Source organism: Otolemur garnettii, unplaced genomic scaffold (genome assembly GCF_000181295.1).
Source record: "Otolemur garnettii isolate 467f Iridium unplaced genomic scaffold, OtoGar3 scaffold00104, whole genome shotgun sequence".
Lineage (NCBI taxonomy): Eukaryota > Metazoa > Chordata > Mammalia > Primates > Galagidae > Otolemur > Otolemur garnettii.
In genome coordinates, this window is record NW_003852499.1 from 90,518 (window position 1) to 103,095 (window position 12,578).

General features: G+C 38.4%; 1 protein-coding gene across 1 annotated transcript in view; it reads right to left on the bottom strand.

Moving 5' to 3' along the window:
* Positions 1 to 27: 27 nt before the first annotated feature.
* The window catches only part of KLRG1 (killer cell lectin like receptor G1), an 18,099-nt gene continuing 5,548 nt past the window's right edge, over positions 28 to 12,578 (bottom strand). Inside the window, exons 3-5 of the mRNA XM_003796363.3 lie at positions 9,624 to 9,793; positions 1,431 to 1,531; positions 28 to 1,072 (exon numbers count right to left, since the gene is read on the bottom strand). Of these exons, the coding sequence (XP_003796411.1) occupies positions 961 to 1,072; positions 1,431 to 1,531; positions 9,624 to 9,793 (383 nt within the window). The 3' untranslated portion in view covers positions 28 to 960. The remainder of the gene's footprint in view (positions 1,073 to 1,430; positions 1,532 to 9,623; positions 9,794 to 12,578) is intronic.

Here is a 12,578-nt window from a genome sequence, read left to right on the forward strand (position 1 = left end):
AAAAAGCAAGGAAAGAAAAAAAAATGACAGATTATGATCCAGTGCCATCAACACTAAGAATTATGGTCTCCTTCATTACTGCCTCTTACATCTTTGTCCTTCTCTTCTTATCTATGCCCAAACTCTACCAAGGAGAAATAATAAATTTTTTCTCACTTTTGAGACAAAATAATACCCAACCACATACACTGCTTCTGCAAACTTTTCTCTGTGAAAATGCCTCCTCAGATTGCCCACTATTATGAAATTACTACGCAAATCACACATTCACAGCAAGGAAAATACCTAGTTGCATATTTGTTTATTCACACTTACGCATACTCAGAAAAAAACAAACGCAATCAACCAGTTCTTCACGTAAGAAGTGTGAAGGGGTGAGAAGCAGGAAGCACTTCCCTGCCCTCACCCATGTCTCACAATTTATATTCTTGCTATTGGCATTGTTCTTTAGAATCAAGATTAATCTGTAAAGGGTCACTATTAGCACGAAAATATATCCTCAGGAAGAAGTAACATGATAATCACCAGTACACATGAAACCCCTCTAAGTACAACAATGGTAGCACATATTGGTACAGATTTCATCAGATTAGCTCAGAATATAACATGGAAAAAACACATTTTTGATAGGAATGGTGAGGTAGGGATGAGAGAGGCAGCATTAGTTAGCAGACTGAGAAATAATTAAACCAAACTTCATTTCACAAATTTGCCCAGATTTGGTCTTTAAATGGTTAATATAATATCCAAATATTTTCAAAGGGAATCCACTAGTAAAGCATCAGTCTCTAGGAGGCTGCGTTAATCTTAATTCCAATGCCATATCTGAGGAAGTTCAGCATTTGCTAAATACACACTCATGGATGTCCCAATGCCCAGTGCCCAGGGATACTCTAAAAAGAGTATCCCTCTTTTTAGGAATACATTACAGATCCAAGGGTCAGGACCACATGTCCACCATCAAAGTCTGATCTTCTTACAGATCCACCGTAAAGAAGCTTCACAGCTAGAGGCTTGGAAGCCATTTTTGCTGATGGTACCACAAGTCTGTACAAAGCTATTAGAAACAATCCTGTAAGAAATCAGAAAAGTCCATTGTTTCAAGGTGCATACACAATAAAGGGGTTGAAATGGATGAAGGACTAAAAACTAAGCAAATTCTTTCTCCCTACTCAGGCTCTGAGGAACGGTCTCCCAAAACAGCAGATGAATAAAAACTATTCATTAACCTCTTCTTAAAATACCATCCTTTTTTTCATTTTTGCCCTTACCTACTTTTCACCTCCTTCCCTTCCCCCTCTTTCCTCTCTTTTTCACTCTTTCCTCTCTCCATCTGCTATTACTCGTCTATGCCTCAAATGACACAATTTTTCTTTCCTTCTCTCTCTCACTCCCTCTCTCTTTCTAGGCACTCCTTTGAAACCCCTTACCTTGAGCAGTTTAGAACTGATCCATCTTCCCACATCCACACAGAATTGTTTCTCAAGCCAATCCAATAAAAGCCGTTATTGAGGAAATCTTTGAGCCAGCTCTAAGAAGAGATATTGAAGATGATGAGAAGTAAGAAAGATGTGGAAAAACCAAAGAAAAGAAGAAGTTATTTTTTGCTCTCTCAGACTTAACTAGCCTCTCCACAGCACTCACCAACCATCATCAATTACTGTTTCTTGAATCCAACACCTGGAGACACTATGACTTCAACCCCCACATAATATGACTTGCACTCCACAACCCACTCTAAGAGCCCTGTCCCTTAGTAGGTTGAGGAGATGGATTTGAAACTATTCCTCCCATTCTCCTGACACATGTCTTTCACATCAAAATTCTTTTCTTACTTGGCAATTCTTATTGTGTCAATAACCGGGCTATACCCATTTGGGAGGTTTGGTAATATGAATATTTAGCTTACTGATATTCTCTATTATTCTTTCCAGTTATAAAATTCTTGACAAACTTAGAAGGTAGGCAAATATTATCCTTATCCTTATAAAAGAGAAAACAAGTCCACATGGGTGAAATATCTTACCCAAGTCTCCTTAACAAATAATCATTCATGTTTTCTTTCTCAGTGCTAACCTTCTGCATTACATTAGGCTCTCCTCCCCCTGTTATAATAAGCAAGTCACTCTGTGGAACCCTGTTTAATGTCTCCAATGGTTTCACCTTTCGCATAGGAAAAAAAAAATCTGAGATTATTACTACATGTATGAGGTCTCACACAACCTCCCCCATGCCAATCATTTACTCACTCACTAGGTTCCAGCCACAGGGGCCTTCTTTCTGTTCCCTTTACATGCTAAAGTTGTTCTTGCTTTGGGTCTTTGTCTAGCTTTTCCATCTAACTTGAATATCTTTCCCCTAGATTTTTACATGGCCATCATTAGGTTGAGGGCTCAACTCCACTGCTGCCTCCCCAGAGAGGCCTCCCTTAATTGACCAATTAAAAGTACTGCTCACATCCACTATTACATCATACTCTTTCATTTTCTTCAAAACATATAACACCACATTAATTTACTTTTTTGTTGGTTCGGCACCTGTAGCTCAAGTGGCTAAGGCGCCAGCCACATATACCTAAGGTTGCGGGTTTGAATCCAGCCCAGGCCTGACAAACAACAATGATGGTTGCAACCAAAAAAAATAGCCAGGCATTGTAGCAGGCGCCTGTGGTCCCAGCTACTTGGGAGGCTGAGGCAGGAGACTCGCTTGAGCCCAGGAGTTGGAGGTTGCTGTGAGCTGTGATGCCACAGCACTCTACCCAGGGGATCAGCTTGAGGCTCTGTCTCAAAAAAAAAAAAAAAATTTACTTTTTTGTTGTAAAAATTTACTTTTTTGTTGTCTATCTCTTCTGACTGAAATGTAAGCACATGTAACATTTACACCATTTGCAATAATCAGATCAGAATATTTAGCATATCCATCACTTCAAACACTTATCATTTCTTCGTGTTCAAAACATTCAAAATCCTCTCTTCTAGCTCTTTGAAAATACACAATAAATTGGTGTTAATTGCAGTCACCCTACAGTGACTTAGAATACTAGAACTTATTCATCCTATCTACCTGTTATTTTGTATCCCTTAAGCAACCTCTCTCTATCCCCCTCCCAGAACCTCCCCAGCCTCTGGTAACCATTATTCTACTGTCTACTATATGATCAACTTTTTTAGCTTCCATATACAAGCAAGAGCATGCCGTATTTATCTTTCTGTGCTTGGCTTATTTCACTTAACACAGTGTCCTCCAGGCTCATCCATGTTGCCTCTACTGACAGGACTGCATTTTTTATGGCTAAATTGTATTCCATTGTGTATATCTACCACATTTTCTTTCCACATTCACCCATTGGTGGACACTTAGGTTGATTCCATATCTTGGCTATTGTGAAGCATGCTGCAATAAATATAGGAGGGCAGATATCTCTTTAACATACTAGTAATTCCTTTCCTTTAAATATATGTCTGTATATGTACAATTAGTATTTGTTCATTTTTTAAAAGTAATAGAATTAAATCAAAAAAATTTTCCTTAAATAAATTAATCTAATTATATCTTTAATTATAAAAATAATTTAATGTAAGAATCCTAACAGCAAGAACTCAGATAGGCACGGTGGCTCCTGCCTGTAATCCCAGCCCTCTGAGAGGCCAACGTGGTTAGATTGCCCAAGCTTACAAGTTTGAGACCAGCCTGAGCAAGAGAAGTTATTTCTAAAAAAATAACTGGGTGTTGTGGTAGGCTCCTATAATCCCAGCTACTCAGGAGGCTGAGGCAAGAGGATCACTTGAGCCCAACAGTCTGAAGTTGCTGTGAGCTATAACAACATGGTACTCTATGGCGGGTAACCAAGTGAGACTCTGTATCAAGAAAAGTATGTAGGCTTGGCGCCTGTGGCTCAAGTGGCTAAGGTGCCAGCCACATACACCTAAGGTGGCGGGTTCGAATCCAGCTCGGGCCCGCCAAACAACAATAATGGCTGCGACCAAAAAATAGCCAGGCGTTGTGGTGGGTGCCTGTGGTCCCAGCTACTTGGGATGCTGAGGCAGGAGACTCGCTTGAGCCCAGGAGTTGGAGGTTGCTGTGAGCTGTGATGCCATAGCACTCTACCCAGGGGACATCTTGAGGCTCTGTCTCAAAAAAAAAAAAAAAAAGTGTGTATATACATATATAAAATATATATTTTCTGTGAAAATTTATGTGCTAATGATAGTCATGATCTAAAAGATTCAAAAATAAAATGCTACTGCATTCAAAGTACACACACAATTTGAGTATACTTGAATGAAAAATTGTAAATTAAGATATATGTAAATATATATACTTAAAATTTAACTTAAAAAATAAAGAAATAAATGTTTCTTCATTTCTCCACTGGCATTATAAGAAAAATAGTTCATTTCTTTTTTTCTTCTAGAGGAAGAAAGACAGCTAATGAGCATAAAAATGAATGAAGGTTTGCTCAAAAACTTCAACCAGAGTTGGAAGAGCTGAGGTTAGGTGATGCCACTTACAAGCCCCGATCTTGTGACCACTCACTACTCTCAAGACCCATACAATGCTAAGTCCCTTGACCAGTCAGTTCTTTTTGCTACTTCTCACTGGGGAGGCTAGATGTTAAAAATGTTTATTATAGCACTTTTACTTGAAAACCTTCCCATTTATCCATGGTGGTCTAGTGGTTATAAAAAACTAAATAAAAACAAAAACCTTCCCACTTAGAAAAGGCCTTCAGAACCACAGTGCAATTAGCTTTCTATGTATTCATGGGTAATGTGTGCATGTGTGAATCACCAGAGAAAAATAAATGAAGGTACAGCTTCTTAGGGCATTAACTAAGAACTCTCGTCACCTAGAGAGGGTGTGACAGAGCCCACTGGTAGGTGTTATGTTACTTTAGAGTTTATAATGTTTACTTATAGTTGTTTTTCTTTTTTTCTGAGACAGAGAGTCAGTCTGTCTCCTCGGGTAAGGTGCCATGGCATTATCATACCTCACAGCAACCTCAAACTCCTGGGTTCAAGCAATCCTCTTGGCTCAGCCTCCCAAGCAGCTGGGACTACAGGCATGCGCCACTATGCCCGGCTTATTTTTTTTCTATTTTTAGTAGATGAAGGTGCTCACTCTCGCTCAAGCTGGTCTAAACTCCAGAGCTCAAGCAATCCTTCCACCTGGGCCTCCCACAGTGCTAGGATTATAGTCGTGAGCCACGGCGCCCATCCTGTTTACTTGTATTTTAGTGAGGAAAAAAAACACAAAACCTAAAAACAAAATGAAAACAAAACCCAAACAAATGAAATCAGGTACATTTTTTTTTTCTTTTTCTTTGTTTTTTAGGTCAATAGTTATGCTCTACACACACACACACACACACACACACACACACACTTTTGTAGGTAAGATTTTTAAATTGAAATTAGAAAGTTATTATTAAGGCACAAAACATACTCCTTAAACCTCCAAAATGAATACAGTTTATAAAATGTATCTAAGTTATTTCAATCCATAAAGAAAAACAATATAACAAAAATATTAAATCATAACTTTTAATTAGCTAACTTAATTTTAGAGAATATAACCTAAAAATATGACTCCACAAAAAATGACTCATGAATCTGCTCATAGCTCATGACAACTGGAAATAAGAAGAATTTTATCTAAGACTATGGAAATATTTAAACAATAGAGTAATACAGAATTTTTAAAAATAATAAAATACTTTTTTTTACAATAAAAAAAATTAACTGGAATCATTTAAAGCTCAGAAAAAACAGGAACGAAATAGTGCTATAAGATAAAAGCAGAACTTAAAATGCAGGGTTTCCAAAAAGCCTGGAAACACAGGATAAATGTATTCGTAAACAGCATGTCTCTATTTTGTCCTGCTAAACCAGAAGTTGGAGTCACCATGAAAGCCAAGGAGTTTCTGCAAAACAGTGCCCAAGACTGTCCTGTGATGGATTCCAAAGAAATTCCAGGGTGATAAGGCCAAAGCATTTATTTGGGGAACGTACAAAAGGCTGCAGCAATCCTTGTGATTTACAGCAAGAGAAAAGCAGTGTCCTACCTAGATGTGTTCACAGTGAGGGGCTCAAGGTATGGAGTTTATATGAAGGTCTAAGAAATTTGGCTCAGAAATGAGGCCAGTTTCTTTCAATGTTTTGGGCAACAACCTAGATACTTTTATCAGTGCCTGGAAATATTCAAGGCCTCAGACTGGCTTCAAGCTGTCTGGGATCAGAAAGAAAGTGTGAAGAATTGGGCAAGAAAAATAAAAAATCTGGGCTTGGTGCCTGTAGCTCAGTGAGTAGGGCGCCAGCCATATATACCAAAGCTGGTGGGTTCGAGCCCAGCCCAGGCCTGCTAAACAATAATGACAACTGCAACCAAAAAATTACTGAACACTGTGGCAGACACCTGTAGTCCCAGCTACTTGGGAGGCTAAAGAAAGAGAATCGCTTAAGCCCAAGAGTTTGAGGTTGCTGTGAGCTGTGATGCCACAGCACTCTACCCAGGGCAACACAGGGAGACTCTGGTCTCAAAAAAAAAAAAAAGCGGTGGCACCTGTGGCTCAAAGGAGTAGGGCACTGGCCCCATATGCCGGAGGTGGCAGGTTCAAACCCAGCCCTGGCCAAAAACTGCAAAAAAATAAATAAATAATATGCAATGTTTAAAAAAAAAAAAGGCAAGATTTTGAATATAAAGATCTAAAGATATATTCAAAGAGCAAGAAGAACAAAGGGCAAATATTAGATGTTAATAGAAAACCAAGATTAGACGTTAATAGAAAACAGAGTGATTCCATTTTAATTCTGTTTTTATTAATATTTTCTCTATCAAGAATAATCTTTAAGTCCAGAATAGAAAAAGATATCATAAGTAAGCATCTCATTATTTTATTTTGATCTCAATGGCCATACATACATTACATATTTCAAATTAGAATAATTTTTTAAACACATACAGAAAAGACTCCAGAAAACAATTAATAGGAAAAGTTATCTTGTTCTCAACACACACCAGATGGATAGAAGTTGTCAAATATAATATTTCTATAAGTGCCTTTGATAGTAAATTGATATGCAATTTAACATTTGACTCTGCCAAATTTGTAGCCTTGAACTTGTTCATAAATTCCTCTGAATTTTATTCATTCTTTAACAAAACAGATGCTGAATTCACTTTTTAGAATTGCTATAGAGATTAAAAATAATATACATAAAAAATTGGGGACATTTGGTAACCTCTCTATTTTTGTACACTTTGCCATAACTGATCTAAGATAGGAGGTGGACTACATTTATATATCTTACTGAAAGATGACTATTTAACAGCATACGAGGGATATTTATAGACCTGCGGACTCTACATATAGAAACCTAATTCCCTAGTAGTATTTTCTCCACTCATGGAATGCTAGTAAGAAAAACTTCAGTTTAATAGACCCATAGATCTCTTTTTTTTAATAGACCTCAGACTCCAGTGTAATACTTGAAACATTACACACACCTCAAAACAACACACATACTGTAGACTTGCTTTGAGAACAAGAATAATAATACTAGTCCAAGAAGCTCAGCAGATTAGATATAAGTCAATTTGGCTCTATAGAATCTGCCAAAAGCTGAAGCAAGAAAAAGAATTAAGCCAGAGAACCAGGCAAGATTCCATAATAATGTCAGAAGTAAAACTTACCTGTGGGGCTACTAAATCTAGCAAAGATACTTTACCTTCTCCAGACTGACTTCAACCAAGGGGCCTTAGAAGAAAATACACTCATTTTGAAAATGCAGCCAATGTAACTCTCTTGAGTTTACTCAACACTCCATAAAGGACCCAGGAAATGTAAGGAAAGGAAGGACAAAATCCCCAGTACCCTCCCTTCTTCTAGGTGCCTCAGAGACAAAAAAATCCACAACTGCCAGATATTCTTAGTTCTTTCTCCCCTCATCTCTCATTATGGCACTGTGTAACAGTAGCTGCTGCACAATCTCCTGTGGCAGTGTCTTATGCTATGACTGGCTAACTCCTATCACTTTTGCCCAGCAATGTTTCAAGCTCGTTGCTCACTTCTGCTATTGACTTTAGTCAGCCCAAGTCCTCAGAGCAGCTGTGTCAGAATGAGAATAGAAGTTGCTGCAACAAAGTTCAGAAAGCAAGCCTGTTATTACCAGAAGCTGTAAAACCAAAGATCTTGTCTAACAAGTGAGTAGCCTTAATGCATTCTGCCATCTAATGTAGAGAAGACATAAAGGAAAAATAAGTCACCTGTGTGGAATGAGATTCTATCCAGAATTTCAAAGGAATAAGTATTCCTTTAACAGGAAATGAGAATCTATATACAGTACTTTAATCTTTTCTATATATAGGTAGCTATAACATTTAGGAATTGTATGTTCTACCTAATTGCTTTGGAGTAATTATCTCTTTGATTTCCCAAATTCAATATACTTTAAATTTCTTTTAGTTGAATTTTATTTTAAGAGACAGGGTCTCATTCTGTTTCCCAGGCTGGAGTGCAGTGGCTTGATCATGGCTCAATGCCATCTCCAACACCTGGACTCAAGTGATCATCCCACCTCAGCCTCCCAAGTAGCTAGGATTTATAGGTATGTGCCACCACGCCCAGCTAACTTTTTATTTTGGGGAGAAACAGGATCTTGCCATGTTTCCCAGGCTTGATCTTCAATGCTTGGCCTCGGCCTCCTGAGGTGCCAGGATTATATGCATAAGCCACTTCACTCAGCCTTAAATTATTAATAAACTGATCTCCGTGACTTGACTCTACTCAAAAAAGAAAACAGAAAACAATATCAAAATATAAAGATCAGTATTAAATTAGTTTTAAAACCAAATTAGGATTTCTTATCCTACTTATGCTGACAATTGGACAAATTGATCGATTTTTCTACAAGGTTACCTCAGGATATCAATTCCTTCTATTGCCTAGATGCTCTAGGACTCACAGAGCTCTCCTACAAGGAAATGCTGGGCAGGAAAGAAGGATCTGAGAGGACTGTGGGAGTGGAGCCCACCAGCTGAGTACTGCCAGGTGTTTAAGATCACACACACAGCTTTCCTTCCTTCTATCTTAACTTTCCAGAAATAGTTTCCAAGTCCAGAACTTGTTGGATTCCAAAGAATGAAGGGACAACATTTTAAAAGCATGCATTTAAGCCCTTGCCATGATCACTTTGTCCCAGGGATTTCTGTCTTCTGCTCCCTCTCAAGGACCATGATACAGATCTGTCTATTCTAGATTTGGGAAGATGTAGGAATCTAGTGCCTCCTTATTGTTGGATCTGTGTGTTTCTGCACCTAATATTTCTTTTAATTTCAGGTCTAATTCCTCTCTGTAATACTCATCGTCCTCCTACCTCCAACACACACACATACAAGCATACAAAGCTTCTGGGTTGCTGCAACTGAGGTTTATTAGGTCAGGCAGTATGAGGGTAAGAAGTAGGAGAAAAAGAGGGAAGAAAGCAGAGAGAGCAGAGGAAAAGGGAAGAACATGGTCTCCCCCAAAATCACAAATTCCTTTTGCTCGTCAAAAGAGGATGCATGATACATTTGAATAGCAGTCACCCAAAAAACACTTAACATTTTTAAATGTTTGTATTCACCATTTCCTGGGTGTCTGTAGTTATAAAGAGATGTGCATCTTTGGCTAAGCAGAATTCTTGACTAGAATTCCAGTCCTTCTTCTCCACTGAGAAATAATAACAGTAGTTACCATATCTCATCCAGAGGTCTGGGCAGCTAGGACAGCTGGCACAAGTGGAATAGGTGGTGCCTAGAAAGCAAGAGGACCTGGTTCACATTTTTATGGACCACTCAGTCTTTCAGATGAACTTCACAGAAATGCATAACAATGTTCACAAACTGAATACCTCACAGTATTCACCTCCATCACTACTTGTGTGCAGCCCTCTAAGCAAGGATGCGACAGTGACTGAAGGAGCAGGGAAGAAAATGTGGTACAGTCCGCCTGAAGACTGTGGAGAGAGTACATTACTCAGGCTATAGATCTCTATGCACATGTGAGAGAAAATAACTGTGCATTGTGTGATATGTATCTGTGTACTGTCTATACATGGTCACTATGGTGCTGAAATCAGGCAGAATTATTCAGAATGCCCAACCTCAACCTGAGACCCCATAATGGTACATAAGAAGAGGGAAAAAAAGTTTAAAAAGTAAACAGTTAGAATGAAAAGTTTTGTCTGTTTACTATTACAGAAGTGATTGTCTATCACCATTGGAAATTGGACAAAATTTACTTCAGCAAGAAGAATTTACTTTTTTAAAAAAAAAAGATTTTCTGACAGAAACATTTATCAGATGCTAAAGTGGAAAATGAGAGAATTCTCCTGAGTTCTTGTAAATACTGGAGATCCTCATTCCTTTAAAATGGTTGGCTTATAGTTTTGTCAAAATTAAAAGGAACTGGGTTGGGTGCAGAAGCTCACTCCTGTAATCCTAGCACTCTGGGAGAACACAGCAGGAGGATCACTTGAGGTCAGGAGTTTGAGATCAGTCTGAGCAAGATCAAGACTCCTTCTCTACTAAAAATAGAAAAAAAATAGCTCAGTAGTAAAACTAGCTGGGTATGGTGGCTCACACCTCTAGTCCCAGCAACTCCTAGGGGCTGAGAAGCAGAAGAATGGCTTGAGCCCAGGCACTGGAGGTTGCAGTAAGTTCTGATGATGCCACTGCACTCTATCTGGGGCCACCCTCTCCACAAAAAAAAAAAAAAAAAAAAAAAAAAGGAATTAAGCATTCAAGGTTAAGATTCCATAATTTTATTCATTTTCTGTTTACATAAAACACATTTGCATAAACTCGCCATAAGCTCAATTCCACAGTGGACAAGTATAAGCCATTATGCCAGACAAGTATTTGTATAGATGATTAATTTCAGAATAGATATGTGTATTCTAGATTTGGGAGTTAAAAAGTAGTCCTTTTTGGTCAGATGTGGTGGCTTACACCTATAATCCAAGCACACTGGGAGGGAGGCTCAGGTGGGAGGATTGCTTGAGGTCACGAATTCAAGACCAGTTTGAGCAACCCTGCAAGACCTCTACTAAAAATAAAAAATTTAGCAGACATAGTGACAAAAATCTGTGGTCCCAACTTCTTCCAAGGTTGTGGCAGAAGGATCACTGTAGCCCAAGAGTTTGAAGTTGAAGTGAGCTAAGATGATGCCACTGCATTCTAGCATGGGGGACAGAGTGAAACCTTGTCTTAAAGAAAAAAAAGGAAAGGAAAGGAAGAGAGAGAGAGAGAGAAAAAGAGAGAAAGATCTTTTCATATATTAGATAACTTTTCTGTAGGAAGCCCTGGCATGGGACCAGTGTAGGAAGCTGGAGATGAAGCTGTTGAGTTACTTACAGATTTGTGCTTTTTCCTCGTAACTGTGCATATTAGAATTTCCTAGTTTCCCTAGGAGTCTCTTTCTATCAAAGGTCAGACTTGGGTCTGAGGCAGAGATCCTGGGGTAAACTTTTAGAATCCTAATGACTAAATTCCATATACTTTGTCACTATATCATTCCCCCATATCATAAACCTAAACTAGGACTCTAGAACGTAAAACAACAGAGACCTCTCTGGATCCCCACATTTAAGGACTGAGAGACTAGAAAAGGTAGTTTTAGAAAATGTGAAGACACCCAAATAGAAGAAAAAAAAATCAGAATAGGTTTAATTAAATTATATATACTATGTGAAATATTAAAAACCATTAATAGTATAATTTAATCATCACAATAAATATGGTAATAAGTAAAAATGTTATGATACCATATAAAATTAAAAAGCAATTTATGAATTTATAAGCATTCTATGATCAGAACTATTCCCAGCCTTGCTTTGAAAAAAAAAGGTGGCACCTAAGGCAAATGGATCCCCTGAGCTTGGGAGTTTGAGATCAGCCTGAGCAAGAGCTAGACCCTGCATCTACTAAAAATAGAAAAACTAGCTAGGTATTGTGGTGGACACCATATGTTTGGCCATATCTACCAACATTGCCAGAGCATTTACCCTGTGACCCACAAATCTCTCTTTGAGAAACTTTCCCTACAGATAACTCACACATGTGCAAAATGTCATATGTATAAGGCTGCTCACAGCAGCAATATTTGTAACAAGAAAATATTGAATACAATCTAAATGTCTATCAATAAAAGATCAATAAGCCCTAGTGCAGTGGCGCACAGCTACTCGGGAGGCTAAGACAGTAAGATCACCAGGAACCCAGGAGTGTGAGGTTGCTGTGAGCTGGACTGATGCTACAGCACTCTAGCCTGGGCAACAGAGTCAAACTCTGTATGAAAAAGAAAAAAAGAGAAATAGAAGCTAAATACACAAATGTAAGCAATCAAAGATTGGGAGGCTGTACTCAGGAAATAGTTGTTTGAATTTCTTTTAACTTTTCCAATGTCATGTTATGTTATAATACATAAGCTTTTGGCTCGGCGCCTGTAGCTCAAGCGGCTAAGGCGCCAGCCACATACACCTAAGGTGGTGGGTTCGAATCCCCAGCCCGGGCCCGCCAAACAACAATGATGGCTGCAA